The following is a 25,834-nucleotide window of genomic DNA, read 5'->3' on the forward strand; positions in this document are numbered from 1 at the left end:
CATGTGACTAGTTTTGTACTTTTTCTGGTTATTCTGTGCTGAACTTTGATAACCTACACTCTACGCTTTAGCACTTATGTAATTTATTTTTAAATTGGAAGGGAACCATAAAACTGTTCTTCATCAGTGAAATTAAATCCACTTTGGGCACGAAATCCACTTCCCATTTAACTTTCAATTTCCTGCTGTGTAGAGAAACGAAGTCTGACCACTCAGGGAACTTTTCAGGGCATTGTCAAATATTATACATATAAGTCATTATTGCCAGAGAATGAAAGAAATTAAGAGCATATCTGATTTCTATATTAATATTTCATTTTGTATTTTTCTCTGCAATGTCAGAATGGGAATCAGATTTATTATCACTGACTTACATGATGTGAAGTTGTCATTTTGCGGCAACACTGCAGTGCAAAGACATCAAATTGCTATAAATTGCAAAGATAAATAAATAATGCAAAAAAGGACTAAGTATACCTAGCCTGAAGAAGTTTAAATCTTCTCTTCGATGGGAGTTCAGTGAAATCCCCTCTCACTGCTGCCCCTCTGTGATATCTGCTGCCCTCCAACTCTTCGACTTTTCCCGCCTACCTGGCTTTACCTATCACCTTCCAGCTAACCTCCTACCCCTCCCCCCCCCAACCATTTTATTCTGGCATCTTTTCCCCTTTATTCTCAGTCCTGAAGAAGAGTCTTGGCCCGAAATGCCAAACTATCTATTCATTTCCATAGTTGCTGCCTGACCTGCTGAGATCCTCCAGCATTTTGTAAGTGTTGCAGAATGAAATAATGTTCCCTAGCTAGTCAGAAAGCTAATGTCAGAGGGGAGGTGCTGGTTCTGAATCGACGAGTGTGGGTCTTCAGGCTCCTTACTTCTTCCTCAATGGTAGTAATATGAGAAGAGTGTATTTCCCAGATAACAAGGGTTCTTAGTGAGGGATGCTACCTTCTTGAAGCACTGCCTCTTAAAGACTTCATTATGCCTGTGATGCAGAGAGCTGAGTCTACACCCTCTACAGCTTCTTGTAATTCTTCACACTAGGCTGTGATGCAACCATCCGAGATGCTCTTCACCTATAAAACCAGTAATGCAGGTCACATTTAGACAGACTCTCTGTTCCCAGTGCTATAATATCAATGTTTCATCATCCAGCACAAACTCAGTGGACTGAATGGCCTCTCTCTGCCTATAATTGCTCTGAAATCCAATGTCAGCTCTTAAACATGTAGGGTTTGTGACGTGAACTCTTTGTCAGCAAAGTAATTAGAATGCAGGTATGGGATAATCTAATCCAAGTTCAGGATAAGTGAATTGACAGAAAGATGAGGGGTAAATAAGCAGGAAGCCAACCGGCACAAAAAGTGGTGAACAGGCCATGTAATGAATTTCAAAGACCTACATAATTCAAAATGGTAAACTGGAGTAAAGGCAAAAAAGAACACAGAGCAACAGGGCATTCAGATGCCTACAGCAGATAAGGAAAGATCAATTTTGAACTACAAAACTCTCATTAGTACATTAACTTCAAGGCCACAAGATTTCTCTTCTTTAGGGAATAGTTCAGTTCAGTCAGCTTTGTTTTACAGCCATGGTGGTGCACTCACCTCTGTATCAGAAGGTTGTAAATTCAAATCTCATTCTAGCACTTGAGCAGAAAATATCAGGTCGGAAGTCCCGTCTGGAACAGAGGAAATGCTGCATTGTGAGAGGTGACGTTATTTAGTATTCCCTCAGATGAACATAAAGAATTCTAGGGTAATATAGAGAAGAAGAGTAGAAGGTTATCCCTAGTTGTCACCAATATTTGGTGGATTCAGAATTGGCTTAGTGATAAAAATTAGGGGGCGATGGTTGAAGTTCAATTCTTTGAATGGAGGTCTGTGTCTGTTATTCGTTATTTATGTCAATAATTTGAATATGAATGTACATGGCATGATTTGAAAATTTGCTGATGATTCTAGATTAATGGTTCTTGTTGATAGTGATTTGGGTTACAAAGAATTTCAAAAAGAGCTGAATCAGTTAGAGACATTCATACCAGGGTAGGTCTTCTACGTAGTGATTGGCAGGGTACTGACAAGTGTTGTTCAACAGAGGGACCGAGGAGTACAAGCAGACGGTTCATTGAAAGCGATCGCACAAGTAGGCAAGTTGGTGAAGAGGCTTTTAGCATGGTGGCCTACTTCAGTCAGGGCATGGAGTTTAGTGGTACGGTCATTATGTTGCAGTTATATAAGTCATTGGTGAGGCTGTGTTTGGAGTATTGTGTCCAGGATTGGTCAGCCTGTTGGAAGAAAGATGTTGTCAAGCTGAAGAGATTGCAGAAGAGATTTACAAGCATGCTGTCCAGACTAGAAGGCCTAAGTTATAGGGAGATGTTGGTCATGCTGAATCTTTATTCCCTGGAGTGCTGGAGAATCAGGAGTGATCTCATAGAAGCTTATAAAATCATGGGGCAGGGTGTGGATAAGGTGGACAGTAATAATCTTTTCCTCAGTGTTGGTGAGTCCAAAGCTAGAGGGCACAGGTGCAAAATAAGAAAGGAGAGATTTGAGAGAGACCTGAGAGGTAACTTCTTTACACAGAGGGCAGTGAGTACCTAGAACAGGGGTCCCCAACCTTTTTTGCACTGCGGACCGCTTTAATATTGACAATATTCTTGCGCACCGGCCAACCGGGGGGAGTGGGGGTCGGTGTTCAAGTAGGATTAAACTCACCTCAACATGTCTTTTACAGTTAGGGTTGCCAACTTTCTCACTCCCAAATAAGGGACAAAAGTAGCAGTCAAATCCCGGGACACTTTACCCCAGGAAAGACTACCATGACCATGAGGCCTTGCACGGGCACCTGTGTGCGCATGCGTGTACGTGCCGAATTTTTCTCCCACAAATTGGTTTTGCCTTCATCTTCCCGACTATACTGTACATACATTATTTCTACTTTATATAGGCTGTGTATTTATCATATCATTCCTGCTTTTACTATATGTTAGTGTTATTTATTTTTGGTTTTATGTGTTATTTGGTATGATTTGTTAGGTTATTTTTTTGGGTCTGGGAATGCTCAAAAATTTTTCCCATATAAATTAATGGTAATTGCTTCTTCGCTTCACGCCATTTCGGCACAAAAGGTTTCATAGGAACGCTCTACCTTAGCGGGGGAAATACGGGACAAGGGCGATCCCTGTGGGACAAACGAATTTAGCCCAATAAACGGGATGTCCCAGCAAATACGGGACAGTTGGCAACCCTATGTTCAAGTTCAACAGTGCGTGACAGGGAATGAGGAAAGGTGCAGCTGACTCATATTGTTTCCTCGTGGCCCAGTAGCACCTGCTTTGCGGCCCGGTGGTTGGGGACCACTGGCCTAGAATAAGCTGCCAGAGGAAAGGGTCAAGAAAAATACAACTGCATCATTTAAGACGCATTTGGGTAAGTACATAGAGGCAAGGGCCGTAGTGGGTTAAGAGCCAAAGTAGGCAACTGGGACAAGCAGAGAGAATACTGTGGTTGTCATGGGACTTATTGGGCCTAAAGACCTGTTTTTGTGCTGCACATGATTCGATGACTTTATTAAACCCAATACAGAAGTCAACGGAACTATATTTCAGAATTGGAGGGAACATGCAGCAGTAACTTCTTCCATAAGACCATAAGACATAGGAGCAGAACTAGACCATTCAGCCCATCGTATCTGCTCCACCATCTCATCATGGATGGTTCATTTCCTTCTCAGCCCCTTTCTCCTGCCTTCTCCCGATAACCTCTCATGCTCTGACTAGTCAAGAACCAATCACCCTGCCTTAAATACACCCAATGACCTGGTCTGTGGCAAAGAGTTCCACAGATTGACCACCCTTTTTCACATGTTTGGTGCACACAGCTGAAGACAGGTTATCTGGAAGCTACTACATCACTGTTTCATGACAGGTCGTTTTCCATGAGTTGTATTACAACATTGACCACACTTCAATGATGTTTCATTACCTCTAAAGCACTTTGGATGGTCAGGAAAGGGGCAATATGACTGCAAGTCTTTATTTCCTTACAGTTTCATACTTTATTCTAAACCACAGAATGCATGTTATGTTGATTTACTCTTTAACCAACTGATTAAGGGATATTCTTGGCTAACGTTTTAAAGATCTATATGTAACAAAGCAACTTCTTTCTTTTAATTGATTTTCTTTTAGACTCACAATTTTATTCCTTTTATTAATAAATATGTTTTAATGCAAAATATGACAAGGTTCTCCTTTGGCAGAGTACTTACCCGATCCCAGCAATAACAAATTCTTAGTGCAATACAATGGTGGCATAATGTTTCTACGTGCACCAGTTCCTCAGAACCTATTGGGATCAGCGTCATGGGAAAGCTGGAAGGACCATAACAATACTAAGCAAGCTCACCAACCGGAAGAAGGTTAACAATTCACTGAAAAAGAAAGTGAATGAGCTAGCATACTTTGCTATAAAGACGAGATTCTGCAAATGCTTGAAATCCAAAATGTCCTGAGTCCTGATAAAGGGTCTCGGCCCAAAATGTCAACTCTTTCTACCTGTCCATAGATACTGCCTGACCTGCTGAGTGTTACTCTAGAATATTGTACTGTACTCTGTAGTACAGGAGTGCACCAGGGCGATGAAGTTTTTCTATTTTAACTATAAAATTGTTCAAAATTACAGTAAAACTGTGATTTGTTTGCTATAGACATAGCTGCCACATACGGAAACAAGACATTTACCATGTGTTTGTCAACACAAATTAGTTTTATGGTTGTTTTCTAGAAGCTCTGATGGACGTTGTTGCTTTTTTTATATTGTCAAACAAGGAAAAATTGCTGTAAAAGCTTATCAAAAATTGGAAGTCTCTACAACTGTTTCCTTGGTGTTTGGTCACCTTAGCATCTTTTTAAGGCTATATAGTATTGTTTGTCATTTGCAGAATGTGTGCTCACATTACAGCTATTGTAATTTTTGGACAAATATGTCTTTAAGCAGCTGATACTTCCTACGCACCTCCTTACCTTTTTAATCACATCAGAAACATTAAGTTAAATAGAACATTGGGATAAAACCATTAATGGCTTAATTTTGATTTATTGTATAATGGTTGTAAACACTTCTACATGATTTCTTTCTCAAGCCCGTTTGTTTTTGCCCTTTTCTTTTTTAAGCTCCACGCCATATTGATCATGTTCTGAATTCTGCTGGTCATAGCAGTAAATCTGAATAATTAAGTTAAGATGCATTAGATTAGGGCATGCAGCACTCTAATATCTCACCAGTAAATATATGCTGCTAATAACGCAAACTACTTGGAACACCTTTACACATGGCAACCTGAAATGGGTTATTTTGCCTCAAGATTTCTCTCCTTTTGGCTACAACTAGCTCACTGAATGCTTAACATTGCCATGATGAAGTAAGACAAAGACAACTTCATGACTTTCATCATTAGCAGAGATCCGTGTTTATATTGGTGAGGACACACTTGTTTAGATAATGGCATATTTGCCTAATTCATGAGTCAAAATTGTTTGTTTACTGGTATTCCTGGCCTTGGCAGGATTTTCTAATTTGTAATTGTACAACAGTGTAAAACAACTTGGTTTGCCAATGAACATTAATGAAGGAAGGTTATTTAACAATATTCATAAGGCTGTTTATTCAGACCTGGTTTATTACAAACCACAGATCATAGTCACTTTTGTCTTTGGTCAGCAAGGGTCTGTGGAATATCAACTCTTAACCAACTTGTACAATTTTTTCTTTCAGTGCATACATTAATATGGTAAAAATCTACTCAATTTTCAGTCCTTTCCCAAGTATTGCTGGAAAATATCTTAGGAATTGTTTTCACCTCCTTTGAAGTCAGTGGTGCATGCCTGAAAATAGTTTCACAAACTGTGCCAGTCCTCCAGAATTTTTCCAGAGTGCCAGTTTTTATATGTGTGCAGGGAGAGAGACTGTAAACATCTCCACCCAACCAATTCCTTCTTGAGTAGATACTGATTGAAGCATTATATTATCACTAATATTTTTTCCTTTTCGGTTGTCAGAAATTAGAAAAATTCTCTGCATTTTCTTGAATACAGTTTTGGGGTAACAACAATGATTAAAACAATTTATATCTGTAGGGCAACTTTTCTGTTGAGCAAATCATTCCAAGCCACCCATCAAATTTGACACTGAGGAACATGAGGAGATCAAAATGCGGCTTGTTATGTTTTGTGACTCTAAACCACAAAGCTAATCAAAATAAAAACAAGGGGGAGTCAAGGATAACTCATGTATTTTGTTTTTAACCCTAAGAGTGAGGCGTGCATGTTTCACGTGGAGATGTAGTGACGTATGCCATTTCCATACTTTTACATATAACTCGCATTGCATTATGTAAACAACAAAAATGCTTAATCAAACAATATATTTACAATTTTACTCAAATAGTACTAAAATATTAAATACACAACACTCCTTCCTCTCCTTGCATAGCTATACACTCCAACTCAATATAGAATGTGTATGTGTGTGTATGTATATATAATATATAACTATATAACTATTATAAAGACTCCCAGGGCATAATAATTTTTTAATCAGCTGAAAACTTAATTTAGGCCTAAAGATTTAATCTCTATGGAAGATTTCTTACTCTTGTGGGATTACGTCTTTCCTGACAAGGAAAGTCACTCTGCTTGGCAGGTGAGACTTGTGGCTTTGTAGAAAATCACAGGTTCTGGGGCCTCCTCCATGGTGGTTGTAGACATTGATTCTGAGACTGCTGGTGGTGGCTCTGACAGCCATGGACACCTCGCTTCTCTTTTTCTTGGTTTTTCCTTCAGGATCTACTTCAATCCTTGCTTCTCTTCATGCCCTGGCCTTTTTCTCTCTATTCATCCCACTCTTGATCCCTATGATGATCTTACTCACAGTCCCGAATCTACTCATGCTGTCATTCCAGCTTTTTATTTCTTCTTGTTTCCTGTGATTATCTCTGAATTTGCTAATTTCTCAAGAAATTAGTTTTTCTTCATCCTATTCTATTTCCATGGCTCTTATGTCCTCTTTCATTTCCTTTCTCTTCTTTCCAGGATGTGCATCTTTATCTTGGGAAGGTGCATTTGGTTCACTAAAGTATTCTTTTATTAATCCTTCTTTTGCTCCCTTTACAATCTGATTTCTGCTGTTGCTTTCTCATCCATAACATCATTTGATGAATCCTCTGTTTTCGTATCTCCATTGATTCCTTTATTTTTGGCCTTACATTCATCCATCTGGGCTTTGGTCTTTGCATCTACTTTTACAAGCAGCTTTCTGTCTCTCACTTGAAGTTTGTGCGATAACTTTAATTCACAGAGTTGATTCTGATTCTTTATACTCACACAAACTGAATGCTTGCAACTTTCCTGAAAGTTCTTGAACTCCCCTCCAGCTTAAACCTGAGCCACATTTCACAATGAACTGACCAATTATCATTTCAGAAGCTTTCTCAGATACATTGCTTACAAAAACTGTTGTAGTCAGATCACTGCGTTCATCACTTTGATGATTCCTCTGAGCAGCACGGCCCTTCCTTGGTCCAATATGCTTTCCAACCAGAGCTACAGAGGTTGGACCATAAACTGTTTTCTCTCTGTTAGGCAACAGTTCATGGTATACTGCATAGACACAGTTGTAGCATTCTCCAGGACCTTTCTTAATTTGCTTTCAGTTGGCAATTTTACAGGGGATGGGGTGGGTGGATCTCCAATCAAGTTGTAGTTGTCTCAGCCAAATCATGTCACCACAATGATCGCCCTTCTGCTTTTACCACATAAAAGCCTAGTGTGGATTGTTGGTTGTTGTATTTTACTGTTACAAAATGTCATTCCCACAAGAGTTAATCTTTTCTCCAATATAAATTCTTAGTCAGATACCTATAGGCTTCAGTTCTGTATCTTTGAAATGCCATTCAAACTGATTTTGTGGAATGACTGAAACAGCCAAGTCACTGTCCAATTCCATTTTAATTTTTTTTTACTGTTTACTTCTGGTGTAAGCCATATGGCTTATCTATTGTTTTTGCATTGTAAATCTCAAGTCTACTCAGTCCAGTGTCACTCTAATCATAATCAGACTTTTCATCAACAGCACGCAAGTTAGAACTCTTAGAAACTGCAACTTGATGATTTAGCCTTTTCTTTTCGCTATGCAGTGAATTTATTTTTGTTTGCCTAACATGCTCTTTGTATATGTTCTACTTGGTGGCATTTTCTGCAAGTTTCACCTTTAAACCTGCATTGGTCTTGTGTACATGAGCCCTTGCCACAACAGTAACACCAACTTGTTTGACCAAGCCAGTTACTGTTTAGAAATTGCAACTTTGTTCACACTCACTTTCATTCCTTAATACAAGTGAATTGTGTCTCTGCCTGCTGTTTCCATTGATACAGCCATTTCAACAGCTCTTTTAAATGTAAGTTGTGCTTTAGGTAGGAGCGATTTTTGTATGCTTTCTTGTAAGATTCCACAAACTAAATGATCTCTCAGTGCAGCATTAAACCCATTACTGAACTGTCAATGCTCAGAAATTCTCTTCAATTCAGCCACAAACACTGAAATGGACTCCTCTTCCTTTTGATTCCATTAATGAAACCTAGAGTACCTACAATCAACACTGGCTTCAGTTCTAAATGTTCCAACATTGCTTTCACAATATCAGCGAAGCTCATTTTGCCTGGTTTGGTTGGAGCAGTTAAACTGCTAAGCAAACTGTATGCCTTTAAATTCAAAGCACTGACCCAAAATTGGTAATTGTTACTCATTGGCTATTCAATCTGATTTACAAATACTGCTCAATTAGTTCAGTACACTTAAACCAGTTACCTATTGTGTAATCAAACATGTCAATCTTTCCAATGTGCCATTTCTGCTCTTTTCTTAATGATTATCATCACCTAGTACTCACTGTTTATGAACCTGTGAATTCTTCCATTTTCTGCCTTTTTTTAATTCGAATGAATTTCTCGCCTTGAGAAGGAGAAGGAAAAACCTTGCTGTGCTGCTGTGTTGCACTTGGCCGTTTCTTGCTGTGCTTCTTAAAACCGTGAATATCTTGCTGCACTTCAATAGCTACCTAGTCATTTCAGGTTGATTTTTAAAAATACCTCATCGCCACTGTTATGTTTTGTAACTACAAAACAAAACATAAAAACTAATTAAAAGGAAAACAAGAAAGCTAGGAATGCAAGTCTAACTTTATTTTTACTTTAAGCGAGGTGCATGCATACCATTTATGTACTTTTACTTATATCCCACAATGCAATATGTAAACAACAAAAGATGCTTAATCAAACAATGCATTTACATTATCACTCAAATTATTAAATATTAAATCTACAACACATCAGACCTAAAGTCTGATTAAAGATGTGGGCATTAAGGACTGTCTTAAATGAAAAAAGGAGAGAGAGAAAGAGAGAGAGATTTCAAGGCCATTCACAGTAGGAGAAATTACTGATGATGGAGTGATTAAAATTAAAGATGCTAAAAAGATCAGATTTTGTGGATTATATGTAGATATCTGAAGGTTACAGAAGAGAAGGTGGGGCAAAGCCATGGAACAATTTGGAGACATGTCTTTGATCTATTAGTGTAAGCAGATAAAAATCTCCACTCAACAGGTCATCCAAAAGGAAGAAGCATGAATAGTTTACTTTTCCCTCTCTAATGCGAGGAAATTTGATCAGTGGTTTCATCCCAGTGCTGCCCAACCAAGATAAATTAACTTCAACAGAGAAGGAATAAACCCAGGACTTTCCTGATATTGCGGGGATATTATATCCATCCTGCCAAAGAGACATAGATGTTCTACCTGTAACAAAGTATTTCAGGGTATTAGAAAAAAAAACTGCTGATGGAGCTATTTGGCTAAATTTCCTGATAAGCTCCTTAAGCGAGACTCGCATAATGTCAATGTATATTTTGAAGATAGGAGGCACTAATAGATCCTTTTTCATAAACAATGCTAAGATAATGTTACTCAATTTGCACAGATTGCTTATGGGCTTTGGTATTGAAAAGTATGAAGGATAAAGCTGAGAGGCAGCACTCCCATCGAGGTCACCTGATAGCAGGTTCAAGCCACTCTCCAGAGTCTTGAGCGCATTAACTGATTGGCAGAACTGAAGGAACGATGCAATGACAACAGTGCTGCCTATAGCCTCTATTTATACTTGGAGCTAATACTACATCCAGTCTATCCTCCACTTGCTGTTGAGCACGAGCGCACAGAAAAGAATCAACTGAGACATTCAGAAATATTCTAAGTAGGAGACCACAGGAGCCATTTGTGGTAAACCATATATATGTTGTAACTGGGTTAACTATCTGGACACGCCCCTCTGCTGACTGCCCCTGTGGCTCCTCCCACAGACCCCTGAATAAAGGTGATTTCGCCTTGCCCCTCCTCCTCAGTCTGGGGGCAGACACTCAGCATGGAAGTCATAGTTTACTGCGAATAAAAGCCTTTCAGTATTTACCCTACTTCAGTCTTTTGGAATTATTGAAGGTGCTTCACCATTCAAGTCAATGGAGGGACCATGTGTAAGTTAATGCCATCAACATTTTGGCTATTCTGAGTACAAAGCAAGAGTTCAAACTCATTCAGAGAACTTGTTCAGTTACTTTGTATCCACAGGACCTGGCTTTCACAAGCTCTAAACCTTGGGTATTTTCTGCAGCGTCTGATGCAAACATGCTTAGCAATAAGTCATTATTGCCAGTGGACCCTGTGGTGTTTCTCAGAGGTGTCAGTATGTAATATTTGAGTCCATGCTTACCTTTGAATGATTCAACATCTTGCCAGCCAATGACCCTACTTTTAATACCTGACTGTATATAAAATAATAGTGATTTTTTTTTAAATCATTGCTCTGAGCTAAATACTGGAAGAGCATTAAAGGAAATGAAATACTTTGGAAGGATACCTTTGTGACAACTCTGTGTGCAAGGGGCACTGTGACAAAGCGAATGCAATGATTGGCAGTGTGATAAAACAGCTCTGCTTGAAATTGTGCAAGCTCTTGTTCTCTGTATGTGAAGAGCCTGAGTGACTGATCCCTGTCAGTGGGGAACCGAGGGCCTGTTATCAGAATATTCAGCTGGTTTTCTGATTTAACCTATCAATGCAACAGCTGGAAATGCTGACAAAACTGCAGTGCTCAATCACGGGCTATAATCAAGTATTTATCAATTAATTGATCTCTGGTATTTTCCTAAGCATTGCAGTTCCGATCTGCTGAAATGCTGTGTGTTAATGATGTGTTGTACAAAGGGTACTGCTCCCGAGAGTAGTGTATACATATATTTTTGTAATTATTAAATTCCACCTATGTTCGACAATAAGAATTGTCAGGCCACAGCGACTGTGAGATCCCACAAGTACTTTTGTTCCGCTTGTCACTTGGGAAATTTATGGTTTGGAATATTACATATGTTTTTTTCCTAATCTCCCTGCAAATGGCTATGGTGAATCATACATTTCTTTATATGGAGTTATATGTATGAATGTGACAGACTTTATTATTGTGTTGTTTCAGGGTAACCAAGAAGCCACAGCACCCCCAGAAGCAATGGCACAGCCCTATCCCCCAGCCCAGTACCCCACACCGCAGAACGGAATCCCCGCTGAATATGCTCCAGCGCACCCACACCCTACTCAGGACTACACCGGACAGACCACGGTACCAGAGCACGCCATGACCATCTACACACCCACGCAGACGCATTCCGACCAGCCGTGCACTGATGCAAACACACAGTCCTTAACGGGCGCATCCACAGTACCAGTAAGTGCTCAACCCTTATACCTTTTACATGAATGCAGCCGACAATGATTGGAAACAGAAGTAGGAAATCCAAAGACAAAACTGCTTTGTGTAGAAAATAATTGTTAATATTCTACCAAAGTAACATTGTTTAATGCAATTTACTTCAATATTCCATATCACAATTGCAAATTGACAATTCCAAAAATATTGAGGTTAATAGCCCTCACTGAAACCTGTCAAATATTGAAAGGTTGAGATGAAAGAATGGATGTGGAGAAGATGTATCCTATAGTGGGGATTCTAGGACCAGAGGATACAGCCTTAGAGTAGGACATACCTTTAGAACGGAAATGAGGAGAAATTTCTTCAGCCAGACGGTAGTGAATCTATGGAATTCATTACCACAGACAACTGTGAAAGCCAAGTAATTGGGTATGTTTAAAGCAGAGTTTGATAGATTGTTGATTAATAAGGCATCAGAGGTTACAGGTAGAAGAATGGGGTTGAGAGGGATAATCAATTAGCTTTGATTGGATGGTGGAACCTACTCAATGGATGGAGTGACGTAACCCTGCTCCGATGCCTTAAGGTCTTTTAATTATGTTACAATTAACAGACTAGTGTTTGAATGGGAAGTGCCACATGACGAAAAATCTTTAAGAATTTAGTTTTATTTTGAAACTTAAGTAAACATCTTGTATAAAGAGAATTGGTGCAGGGCAGTTTTTAAACAAAACCACTTACATTTTGACACCTGCCAATGCCAAAAAGGCTGGAACAGTCTGAACTGCATTGTTGATTGTGATACTTTCAAGGCATATATCAAGGTAGTTCAAGGTCAGAATGATCTTGAGGCACATGACTCAGTTTTAGGATGCTCTCTGTTGAAGACCACACAATAATAATGGGAAAGGCGATGAAATGTATGCCAGGTACTTCTGGCATGTTGGGATTGTGCTTCGCTTTCAGGGTAAGACAAGTGGAGCTCCGACTTGCAGTCAGCTTATGCCAATACAGCCTGAGATGCACTTGGCGGTGGCTCATGCTACCAGTTGGTAAACCATCTGCATTTACCAGCGTGCTGAATGCATTCACACACTAAAAATAATCCTGCCCTTGCACATAGTCTTTGGCACCAATGACAGAGAAGTACACAACAAAATGACTGGAGTATCCTGGCACTGAGTAAAGCAGGCAGTGATCCCTTATATGCAGCAACAATCACAGTATAGGTCGCACCACTCTGAGTCATTGTATACTTTTTAAGACTCTGCTTTCCACTTCTATCAATTGTAAAAGAGCAGATTATCTATTTGGAAGGAACAGTGTGACAGGAGTAATCCACTCTTCACCTTAACATAGAGTTTGATCATGGAAAACTTTTAAGATTGAGTCCCACTTACAGTGATATAAATCTTATGTTGATAAACACTTGAAAATAATGAAAGCAAGTCTACGTATTCTTAAATAGTTGTGGGATGTTTCAGTTTTTATGATAATGTGTGGAGCACCTAAAATTGTCCTGATATTCGCAATCCTCAAGAGACGCAAGTAGAGGTACTAAAGTCAAATTAAATTTATTATCAAAGTCGATACATGCCAGCTGAGATTCATTTTCTTGTGGGCATACTCAATAAATCCATAATAGAATCAGCAAAAGACCACACCAACTAGGCATTCAACTAGTGTACAAAAGACAACAAACTCTGCAAATGCTAAAAGAACAAAATAATAATAAATAAATAAATAAACAAATAAATAAATAAATAAATAAACAAACAAACAAATAAACAAACAAACAAACAAACAAACAAACAAACAAACAAACAAACAAACAAACAAGCAAGCAAGCAAGCAAGCAAGCAAGCAAGCAGTAAATACTGAGAATATGAGGTAAATAGCCCTTGAAAGTGAGTCCATAGGTTGTGGGAACATTTCAGTGATTGGTCCAGTGAAGTTGAATGAAGTTATCCCCTTTGGTTCAAGAGCCTGATGGTTGAGGGGTAGTAACTGTTCCTAAACCAGGGGTAATAACTGTCCTGAGACTCCTGTGCCTTCTTCTTGATGGCAGCAGTGAGATGGGAGCATGTCCTGGGTGGTGGGAATCCCTGAAGATGGATGATGCTTTCCTGCAACAGTGTTTCATGTAAATGTGATCACTGGTGGGGAGGGCATTACCCGTGATGGACCGGACCGTATCCACTGCTTTTTGGAGGATTTTCCATTCAAGGGCTTTGGTGTTTCCATACCAAGCTGTGATGCAGCCAGTCAATATACCCTCCACCAGACATCCAAGGAAGTTTGTCAAAATTTTAGATGTCATGCTAAATCTTTGCAAACTCCAAAGGAAGTAAACAAAACACTAAGTACTATAGGCAAAACAGAAAGACAAAATACTCTTTTCAGCCTTTTAACAATACTAAAGATTAATGGACCCACTTACCAAATGCAACACTTTTTAGATGCTTGTTTTATTCTTTCCATCCAACAAAAACATGCATCACCATACCCCACCCAGTTCAGACTCACAGCTCTGCAGATAGTGTTAAATGTCCACTACATAATACTTGCAATGCTGCAGTATCTCAGCCAACAAGAGCCAAGTGAACACAGGGGATTCATGAAACTACTGTGCCTTGTTGAGGGTTTTGCATACACTGCAATTTGTAAGATATGATTTTTTAAACTACAGTAATATTAATTTAAAATGTGAATAACTATTTTACTGTTAGTTATTTCCAAAACAGTATTTTAGCAATTAGTTGAAAATGCATTTGTATAAACAATACTACCATACTTGATAGCGAAGGAAATTCAAGTATTGTACAAATAACTGATGAACCTGATATATATTTTTGAGGAGGAAGGTTTTATTTCCATTAATAAGGGTTCTCAAAGAATAGGCTCTTTATAGTTAACAGTGTTAGGCATATTAAGGATTCGTTTCTAAAGATGCCATAACATTTAACAGGTCAAATAAAGAAGTGTTTTACAGAAATAAACTCTAGCAGGTTTTTCTAATGAATTGAACACTTTTTCTTGTAAAATAAAAGCCTAAAACTTTGTCAATGAATAATAAATTGACTGGAATTGAGTATAAAATGACCCTTGAGGTTACATGCCCTGAGAGCAGTTATGCATACTTACAAGTTTAGACAATATTTCCAATTCCCTTGTCGGCAGCAGAAGCCTCGTTCAATACATTGTTAGTATGAAACTACAGCAATTATGGGAACTTAACAATTGCAATGCAAAAGAAAGTCATTTGATCCAAGATGGCTGTGTTATCACAATTTTTATTGGGTTATCTACGCAAATTTCCTTTCCTAGTATCTATTTTCTTCTCTTCAAAGTTCAAAGTAACTTTATTATAGAAGTATGTATATAACACCATACATGACCAAGAAATACATTTTCTTGCAGGCATTCACAGTAGAGCAAAGAAAAACAATAGAATCAATGAAAAACTACACACAAAGACTGACAAAAAAACATGTAAAACAAGAAAAGCTATGCAAATATAAAAAAGACACATAAATACATAAAATAAAATAATACTGGGAACATGAGTTGTTAAGTCCTTAAAAGTGAGGCCATAGGTTGTGGAATCAGTTTATTGCTGAGGTGAGTGAAGTTACCTACACTGGTTCAGGAGCCTGAATGATTGTTGCTTAAAGGATTCCCTCTAAGGTGAAATAATTGATACAGCTCCTAAAATAATATCAATTGTTGCATTGCATATTCTTAAAACTGTTGTCCTGACAATAACAATTCTTCCAATGTCTGTTTTACATATTTCAGATGTGCTTTACACTGTGTAATGTTGTTGGCCAGTGGGATAGTCTCTTTAAACATTGTTTATTCAGGCATCTTCCCAAATTACCCAAGGGAATCTTGTGATCTGGATATTGACCTGTCATATTTACCTGCATATGGTTATCCACAATTAAAGGCAGACAAAACTTCTGGTGTACAGAGCCAAATAAGTTGCTTTATTCTACAAGTAACAACTAAGAAGATAAAATAGTATTGAAAGGAGATTTCACCTCCTGAATTCAATCCCAATACTCCTGGTTTAAAAAAAAGAAACCACACACCCTATTTGCACTTGTTTTAAACATTATCGTCCTTTCCAGTGAATTTCAAACAGAAAATATTTTAACTCTTTGAGTTTTCCTTCCAAGCCTGCACCTTTGTGTCTCCTCTCTACTTCCTGTTTGGCCTTGAATATAGTACTGTTTCCTTATTACCTTTTAATGTGCCTCTAGGAGCCCAAAGTGTGACTTCATAGAATCATACATAGTCATAGTCATAGTCATACTTTATTGATCCCGAGGGAAATTGATTTTCGTTACAGTTGCCCCAACCAAGGGTAGAGTATAAATATATCAATATAAAACCATAAATAATTAAATAGTAATATGTAAATTATGCCAGGAAATAAGTCCAGGAGCAGCCTATTGCCTCAGGGTGTTTGACCCTCCAAGGGAGACGTTGTAAAGTTTGATGGCCACAGGCAGGAATGACTTCCTATGACGCTCAGTGTTGCATCTCGGTGGAATGAGTCTCTGGCTGAATGTACTCCTGTGCCCACCCAGTACATTATGTAGTGGATGGGAGACATTGTCCAAGATGGCATACAACTTGGACAGCATCCTCTTTTCAGACACCGCCGTCAGAGAGTCCAGTTCCACCCCCACAACATCACTGGCCTTACGAATGAGTTTGTTGATTCTGTTGGTGTCTGCTGCCCCAGCACACAACAGCAAACATGATAGCACTGGCCACCACAGACTCGTAGAACATCCTCAGCATCGTCCGACAGATGTTAAAGGACCTCAGTCTCCTCAGGAAATAGAGACGGCTCTGACCCTTCTTGTAGACAGCCTCAGTGTTCTTTGACCAGTCCAGTTTATTGTCAATTTGTATCCCCAGGTATTTGTAATCCTCCACCATGTCCACCCTAACCCCCTGGATGGCTACAGGGGTCACCGGTGCCTCAGCCCTCCTCAGATCCACCACCAGCTCCTTAGTCTTTTTCACATTAAGCTGCAGATAATTCTGCTCACACCATGTGACAAAGTTTCCTACCGTAGCCCTGTACTCAGCCTCATCTCCCTTGCTGATGCATCCAACTACGGCAGAGTCATCAGAAAACTTCTGAAGATGACAAGACTCTGTGCAGTAGTTGAAGTCTGAGGTGTAAATGGTGAAGAGAAAGGGAGACAAGACAGTCCCCTGTGGAGCCCCAGTGCTGCTGATCACTCTGTCGGACACACAGTATTGTATTCACACGTACTGTGGTCTGCCAGTCAGGTAATCAAGAATCCATGACACCAGGAAACATGACCTTTCAGCCCCTCAAGTTGGTGCTGACCGTCGAACAGCCATTTTCCCCAATCATTTGCTCATTCGTCCCACAATGCCACCAACTCCTTCCAGTTTCTGTTGCTATCTACAGTTTACTACAATGGCTAATTAACATGCCGATCAACATATTTGTGCGATATGGGAAGGAAACTGGAGAAAAGCACCTGGAGGAGACTTAAGGAGTCACAGGGAGAACTTGCAGACTCCATGCAGACAGCACTGGAGGTCAGACTGAGCCCAGGTCACTGAAGTTGTGAGGTAGCATCTGTGTCAGCTGCACCTCTCACACCCTCCAGCAGCAGGTCTGCTAATCAGTTGATCAGCCTCCCCAAGTATACACAATGTGAACACCTCACAATGTATCCATTGAAAAAATATCTTTCCTCACCATGATGGCTATGAATATATGATGTGCAATTGAAGTGAAACAGTAAATCGTTTAACTTCCCTAGACATTCTGTCTAATGGCTAAGAAAGCTTGTGAGCTGTGGTATGACTCAAAAGTCTGTGGTCCCTTTTATTGGTAATGTGAACATTCAATCTTTTTTAAAATGCAACTCTTAAGTGCAACTCAATTCTAAAATCCATTCGCCAATCTATTTTTCTCCCAAGTTTACGCATGAACTCCGATGGCCCCTTGTTATCAGTTTATTGGAAACACCATAACACTATAAATCTACTTAACATCCAGTCCAAACCAAACCACTCTTGTGTATTGGAGACAAAGAGACTGCAGATGCTGGAACCTGGAGCAAGAAAACAAATTGCTGGTGGAACTCAGTGGGTCGGCAGCATCTCTGGAAAAAATTAGACAATCAAGGTCTCAGATAGAAACCCTTCAGCTAGGCTGAAAGAGTGTAGAGGGGTGTTACAAAGAGGTGATGGATGGGGTTGGGGCCAGAGGTGGCAGGCAATAGGTGGATCCAGGCCAGGAGAGATGATTGCCAGATGGATGAGGGAAGAGTGGAATATTGACAGGAGTTGGAGGGTAGGAGATGGAGACAACTAAGGGTGATAGACGGTGGAATCTTACAGGAAAGGAAAGTGGGGCTTGGAACCAAATAAGGGAAGAGGAGTGAACAAATGCAAACAGTGGAAGTGGACCCGGAGTGGGGAGAATGGGAATGATGGGCGCATGGAGGAAAGAAATTGGCTGAACCGGGTGTTGGAAAAGGGGTGTGGGTTTGGGAATGTGCAGCAAGAACTGAGTGGACCAGAGAAAAGGACAGAGAGGGGAGCAGGTTGCCTGAAAATATAAAATTCAGTGTTCATGCCATCTCATTTGTAGACTACCCAGATGGAATAGGTTGCATTTGGCCTCACCCTGGCAGTGGAGGAAGCAAAGAACAGACAGGTCCATGTGGCAGTGGGGATGGGAATCAAAATAGATAGCCACCAGAGCTCAAGGTGTCCACATGAGCCGGACTGTCAATGCTCGATAAAGCAGTCGCCTAGTCTGGGCTTGGTCTCATCAAATTAGAGGACGCCTGTGTATTGCCTGTGATCTAGTTCCAGGGTGGTATGGGAAGGACCTAGAAAAATGACCAATCCCGGAGCAAAACACACAAAATGCTGGAAGGACTGATGAAGCAGTTGATGAAACAGCCTGAAGCAGTGCCTGTTTATTCCCCTCCATAGTTGCTGCCTGGCCTGCGGAGTTCCAGCACCTTGTGTGTGTCGTTCTGGTTTTCCGGCATCTGCAGAATCTCGTGTATTTAAGTGACCAGTTCTTTCCTGGAATGGGTGAACTGAAGGGAGGTAGTATCAGAGATTTAATCTTTATGTCAGAAAGGAGAGCCTGCTGCGGAAGGAGATTGTTTCATGTCAATGTGCTGGACGGTGGAAATTTAAAATGGATGGGAAGTGCTAATAAACCAGTCTCAACTGCCAATACTATCAGATTACGATTAACAAAACTGTCAAACTTCCTTTAAAGGTGGCAACTGTCTGTTAATAACACACCTATCAATGCTTCTCATTATCCCTCTTCTAACAGCTAAAACATTCATCAGGAAATAAGCCAGAAACTGGATTTCTTAATATTGTAAGCTACCAGCTTCCCATCTTAAACATGCAAAGGATATGATATTAAATTCTAGAAATTTAGTGCTTAATAAAGCAAACCTAGTACTGTAAGTGATGTGAGAGATTGGAGCGATGTAGAAAACATCTCAGTTGCAGTATGCTTGTACATATCTCCTTTATCAAGAGATGTCTGCACTTTTATTAATAAGCTGTTAGAAAAACATATCAGAATGCAAAATACATATTCCCATACCACAACCAAATCTGGTTTAAATTTGCATTATGATCAAAACAGAGAAATTATGTCATGATATCTTGTGTTCCTTAGGAAAATATATTCCGTAAATTGCTTAAGGAGGTTTTGGGGGAGAAAAAGGCAAGATTTAGGACATGCCATCTAGCAGATGAAAGCACTGCTGTCTCCAGTCCTCATGAAGGGATCAGCAGTGGAAAGGATGAGCAGTTTTGTGGTCCTGGGAGTCAACATCTCTGAAGGTCTATCCTGGGCCCAAAATATTGATGCAATTACACAGAAGGCATGACAGTTGCTATACTTCATTAGCAGTTTGAGGAGAATTGGTATGTTACCAATGACACTCGCAAATTTCTACAGATGTACCACGGGGAGCATTGGCTGGTTGCATTCACCATTGGTATGGAGATGCCATTGGAAAAAGCTGCAGAAATCTGTGAACTCGGCCAGTTCCATCATGGACACTAGCCTCCCCAGCACTGAGGCGATTCCTCAAGAAAGTAGCATGGATCATTAAGGATCGCCATCACCCAGGACATGCCCTCTTCTCATTGCTACCATGAAGGAGGAGGTACAGGAGCCTGAAGACACACACTCAACATTTCAGGAACAGCCTCTTCCCCTCCACCATCGGATTTCTAAATAGACAGTGAACCCATGAATACTGCCTCACTATTTTTCCTCTTTTTGCACTATTTACTTAATTTGATCTAAGACCAAATATATATGCTTAATTGTATTTATGTTTTTTATTATTATGTATTGCATTGTGCTGCTGCTGCAAAACAGCAAGTTTCACAACATACGCCAGTGATATTAAACTTGATTTTGATTGGATAGGGAATGAACTTTCACTGGAAAGCAAAGAGTATATACAGGCTCCCTGGTTTCTGACATGGATTTTATACGGTGCTATTTGTTGCTTAAGAATAGAAATGTTATCAGTTTAGTAAATTGGGACAGATGGTACTGTGAATGGCACTTGTCATTTGATAGAATTGAAGCTGCTCTTGCACTTTCTGTGGGGTTTTGGAAAGCAAAGTTGCTGTCAACAGGACAAACAAAGGCCTGGTGCCCTCTACAGGGCATCTGGGATCACTGTGAACAGAGCAACAGCCTTTTAAACTAAACCAGCCAAAGAATAATGAGAGAGAAAGGGAATTGAAATAAAAAACAAATATTTAATATCATTAATATCCCTGAAAATAATAGTGAAGGAATGCCAACCTAAAGTGCTAGGGGAGCGGGAATGATGTTATTTTTCAATAATCAACTGGATACTTCTGCTGGAATACTGAAGACTTTAAAGTGGTCACTAATTTGGCTGTGTCCAATATGTAAATACAGAACATTTGTGGAGTTCAGTACAGTTGAATATGGCACCAGAGAGCAAGATATACTTTCTGTGTGTCTTACAGATGCCATCTCAGACACCAGCCTCTGGATTCTGGTGTTTAACTGTGTATCCAGCCTTACCTAAAGCTGTTGTCAAACATATGCATCAGTAACAGGGGATGGTTAGTCGAGATGAGTATGATGTGATATAACACATTAAATATTCAATATTGCTCTATTCTGAGGTATGAATATTTTGTAAATAAAAGAAAGGTCAATGCCTTTATAGTGTAGATGTTCAGAATCAGAATCAAGTTCAATATCACCAGCATATGTCATGAAATTTGTTAACTTAACAGGAGCAGTAAAATGAGATCTGTAATAAATGAATATACAGAACAAAAACTTAATTACAGTAATTTATATATCTCGCTATTAAATAGTTAAGTTAAAGTATGTATTGCAGAAAAAAAACTAATAAAATGTAGTGAGGTAATGTTGGTGGGTTCAATGTCCATTTAGAAATCAGATGGTAGGGGGAAAAAGGGCAACACATACAAAATGCTGGAGGAACTCAACAGGGCAGGCAGCATCCAGGAAAAGAGTACAGTCAACATTTCGGGCCAAAACCCTGCAGCGTTCCTAGATGCTGCCTGGCCTGCTGAGAGTTCCTCCAGCATTTTGTGTGTGTTGCTCAGATTTCCCTCTCTTGTTTGTGAGAGGGAAAGGTGCTGTTCCTGAATCGCTGAGTGTGTGCGTTCTGGCTTCTGTACCTCCTTCCCAATGGCATCAATGAAAGGAGGGCATGTCTTGGGTGGTGGGGATCTTTAATGATGGACGTCACCTTCCTAAGGCACTGCTCCTTGAAGATACCTTGGATACCACAGAGGCTAGTACGCATCATAACCTAAACTAACCTAGTGATCTTATTATTTTGTAACACACACACACAAAAAATGCTGGTGGAATGCAGCAGGCCAGGCAGTATCTATAGGAAGAAGTATAGTCGACATTTCGGGTTGAGACCCTTCGTCAGGACTAACGGAAAAAAGAGATAGTAAGAGATTTGAAAGTGGGAGGGAGAGGGGGAGACCTGAAATGATAGGAGAAGACGGGAGAGGGAGGGATGAAGCCAAGAGCTGGGAAGTTGAATGGCAAAAAGGATACAAGACTGGAGAATGGGGAGTATCATGGGACGGGAGGCCTAGGGAGAAAGAAAGGGGGAGGGGAGCACCAGAGGAAGATGGAGAACAGGCAAGGCGTTATTGTGAGAGGGAAAGAGAGGGGGAAAAAAAAAAATAATAATAAATAAATTAGGGATGGGATGTTTCATACTACTGTTATTCATAACTTTTATGTTTATTTTGCATACAATTCATTTATTTCTGATATTTATTCCTGAGATTAGGTTAGGGTTTGTCGGGTTTGTTGGGAGTTGCTGGGACAGTGTGGCTCGAAGGGGTGGAAGGGCCTGGTGTACTCAGACAACCAGGTCAGCAGGGACCTATTGGACCGAAGGGCCTGTATTCCGTGCTCTTTGACTCTATGACTTTATGCTTACTCTCCAACTTTATGCTTACTCTCCTGGTGATTCTGTGGTAACACTAACCTTACAAAGATTTATGGAGCAATTCAAGTTCAAGGCCAGGTTTCCACGAGCAGCGACTGGGTTTCAGGATGTGGATTCTGAGGCTCCATCTCTGGACTCTTTACAGCTTGGGTTATCAAAAGCCTTTCCAGACTTCTAAATGTCTCTGATAATTGGAAATACCTACAAGCAATTAAAATAGTTTTTCAATAGTATCATTTGAAAAGAAAATACATTTATATAAAACTCTTTTAGCTGATATTGTAATTAGATTAAGGAAAGAAGGTATTTTTTCAAACAAGCTGGTGGTGGTCCCAGTCACATCTAGCTACAATTGGTATAAAGCTGATAGACCAGGAACAAAACATGTGCTCATACCTAAGCTCTTCCTCTGAGTTTAAATGCTCAGTTTAGTAGCAAAATGAAAAATCAGACACACCAGGGGTACCCAACCTGGGGTCCATGGACCACTCGGTTAATGGTAGGGATCCATGGCATAAAAAAGGTCGGGAACCCCTGAGATACACCAAAGTCTAGTGTATTCTGCTCTTTGGAAGAGATTCACAGTCTGGTCCAATAATGACCAAATTTATGGATGAATAACTTGACTGCAAGCACAAAGGGAGACGATGGATTGGATGTTTTTCTTTAACACTGATATTCAACGCACAGAGAATGAATGCAGAAAATATATAAAAAAAAACAAGTGGGCAGATCACACACCTTATCAAAACCCAACAAAGTAAAAACCTGGGCAAAAAATAACAAACTGCTGAAAGAAGTCAGCAGCATCTGTAGAGTCTGGGAGACAGGCCAAGCTTTGGGTGCGTGTATCTGCAGTCACTTGTGCCTCCGAGAAACTGCAACAGGGAGGTAATGTTCGGCAGTTTTCCTTCCCACCAACATCCAGTGATTAATGATCCTGGGTTTAGGATTTTTACCTTCTTCTATTCGTGTGCACAGTAAAAATAACGTCATTCTATTTCTGGATCTTTCCTATCCCCCTTTTGGCTCATGAGGGACTTGGATCCTTCATAGACAAGTCCCACATCCAGCAATCATTGAGAGCGCCCGTTCAGGCCCTGAAACATAGTCAACTTGGCAATAAAGAAAATAGAGTTTATTATTTCCCTATTTGTTTAAACTTGAAGTATTAACTTCGATTTGAAATAAGAATAGAAAATATTGGAAATGTTCTGACAGTATTTATGAGAAAAAAAAGTTTTACATTTCTATGCTGTGACATGCCATCGCAACTCTGGAAGATTAAAAATCAAAAATATTTCAAATGGTAAAGAAGTGGAAGGGTGAGCAGAATAAGAGGAATATCTGTGGCAGAATAGAGACTCTATATTCCTTCTGATTTCCAATATCTGAAGGTAATTAATTAGTGATTTAATTTTAATTTGTACCAGACAATGAGCCATACCTGTGGACAATTTTGAGCTCAGTCTTTGTCCAATATAACTAAAATTAAATATATAGTAACTATGATTGAATGAAGCAAAAGACTGGAAAGGTTTAACATTTTCCAATTTTGTCCCTATTAACTTTAATTGAATCAGATTTCTGAAGTGGAATTCAATGCATATACATTGCATGTTTAAAACACACAGTAGACCACAGTTTTATACCCCTTGTTTATTTTCTTGTGGCAGTCCTTATTTGGTAATGATTCATTCAATGTCTGTTTCAAAAAGAGTCCCTGATGACTGCAGTGATTTCCAATCATCCACCTCTGCCCATTTAGCAATATCCTTATTCAGACTCTCCTGGAATCCATCGGCAATGGATTTGAGGGAACAGCATTGAGTGTCACAGTGACAATATGCCCAAAGCAAACAGAAATCCTCTAAAAATTATTTTTAAATTTGTAAATTTACAATTTTCGAAAACACTCTTTGTTCTGTAACTTAGCAGCCTGCTTAGAAGAAAAATAGTTGGAAACTTAAATGCAGTTTATTTCAATTTGTTTTTTCATCATTGCATCAGTCCACTTACCTTTAATACTATTTATATGACCATATTACCTGAGGGAAAAAGAACCAAAATCATGATGTAAGGTGGCCTTGAATCCATGACTGTTGACAGTTTAGTCTCTCTGAAAAAGGAAAATAGTCAAATGAGCTATAACTCTGTAGCAGGTAATAATTTATTCTGTTTGGAAGGAGCTGAAGGTAAGAGTGGGAAAAATCATATTTTCTGATCTGATCTTGCTCACACAGAGTTTTGAATTATAGCAGGAATTGTTGGAAATTCACAATAGGCCTATCTGCATCTGAGGAGGGAGAGAAATAGGGCTAACATATGAGGTCAGTGGCTTTTCATTTGATGCTGTGGTCCAACTGAATATTTCCACCATCTGTGGTATTTTGCTACTGAATGAAGAAAATTACCTGTGAAATCCTTGTTCAAAAGATTTAAAGAAGTCTTATTTTGAAGATATTTCTTGACACACAAATCCCACATATTTTCAGTTTTGACATACAAACTGTTAAAAAGATTTTGTCAGTAAATGTGAGTCAATATTAAATTTCAGCATGCTTTGACCCAGTCTCCCATTTCGCTCCACCCAGGTAACCTGTGGCTGAGGCTAGTCAAATAAAGTAATGAAGTAAGAATGATAGCCATTATCAAAGTCCAAGCTCCTAATCCTGTCTTCACTGGGACAAAGAATTTGTAACATTTGATTTTCTTACCAATCATCTGAAATACTTGGTCAAAAGACTTAATTCCCTAAATATTTATAATTACTATAATTTTTTGTTTAAGAAAGCTGCCCAAATATTTGGATACTTGATGTCTTTTTATTTCCTTATCTTAGTTAAATTAAGGAGAATTTATCACCATTATTCACCATCATATTTTTACAGCCTTTTACCTTTTCCAGTTATCACCTCCAAGCTTTTCACTTCCTCCTCTCTTCCTCCATCTAACTACCTTCCCCGTCACTTGGCTTCACCTATCACCTGCCAGCTTGTACCCTTCCCTCCCCCAACTTCTTATTCTATCTTCTGCCCCCTTCCTCTCCAGTCCTGATGAAGGGTCTCAGCCCAAAACGTTGCCTCTTTATTCCTCCCCGTGGATGCTGACTAACCTGTTGACTTCCTCTAGCATCTTGTGTGTGTTACTATTAGTTTTTCAGCTTTTGGAAAAGAGAAAAAAACACAGAATCTCTTTGAAGGCTAAATTCAGTTTTGTCGATTTTATGTTAATAGCGCCGAGGAGCTGCATCGGCTAGGAAGTTTGCTGCCTCTTTTGACAGGAGGGGCTTTTTGAAGGGTTTTAAAATCATTTTAGGTTAAGAGCCACTCACTTTAATAAGCTGGAATGTATCAGCTTGAATGATAGCCACACTGATGGCTTCAATTATGTGCTGAATTGCAGCTACCAACATTTCAGTGGGGAAATCTGCAGAGGATAGCACTTCAGAACAATTTCCCGATAAAG

The 25,834-nt window shown here is 39.5% G+C and overlaps 1 protein-coding gene across 15 annotated transcripts in view; it reads left to right on the plus strand.

The window, feature by feature from the left end:
- Positions 1-25,834, plus strand: part of rbfox3a (RNA binding fox-1 homolog 3a) — a 1,578,835-nt gene that overhangs the window by 1,399,433 nt on the left and 153,568 nt on the right. For all 15 annotated transcript variants that reach the window (XM_063074393.1, XM_063074392.1, XM_063074398.1 and 12 more), the window contains one exon: positions 11,583-11,831. In XM_063074393.1, coding sequence (XP_062930463.1) covers positions 11,583-11,831 — 249 coding nt within the window. The remainder of the gene's footprint in view (positions 1-11,582; positions 11,832-25,834) is intronic.

The sequence above is a fragment of the Mobula hypostoma genome, chromosome 22, assembly GCF_963921235.1.
Source record: "Mobula hypostoma chromosome 22, sMobHyp1.1, whole genome shotgun sequence".
NCBI lineage: Eukaryota > Metazoa > Chordata > Chondrichthyes > Myliobatiformes > Myliobatidae > Mobula > Mobula hypostoma.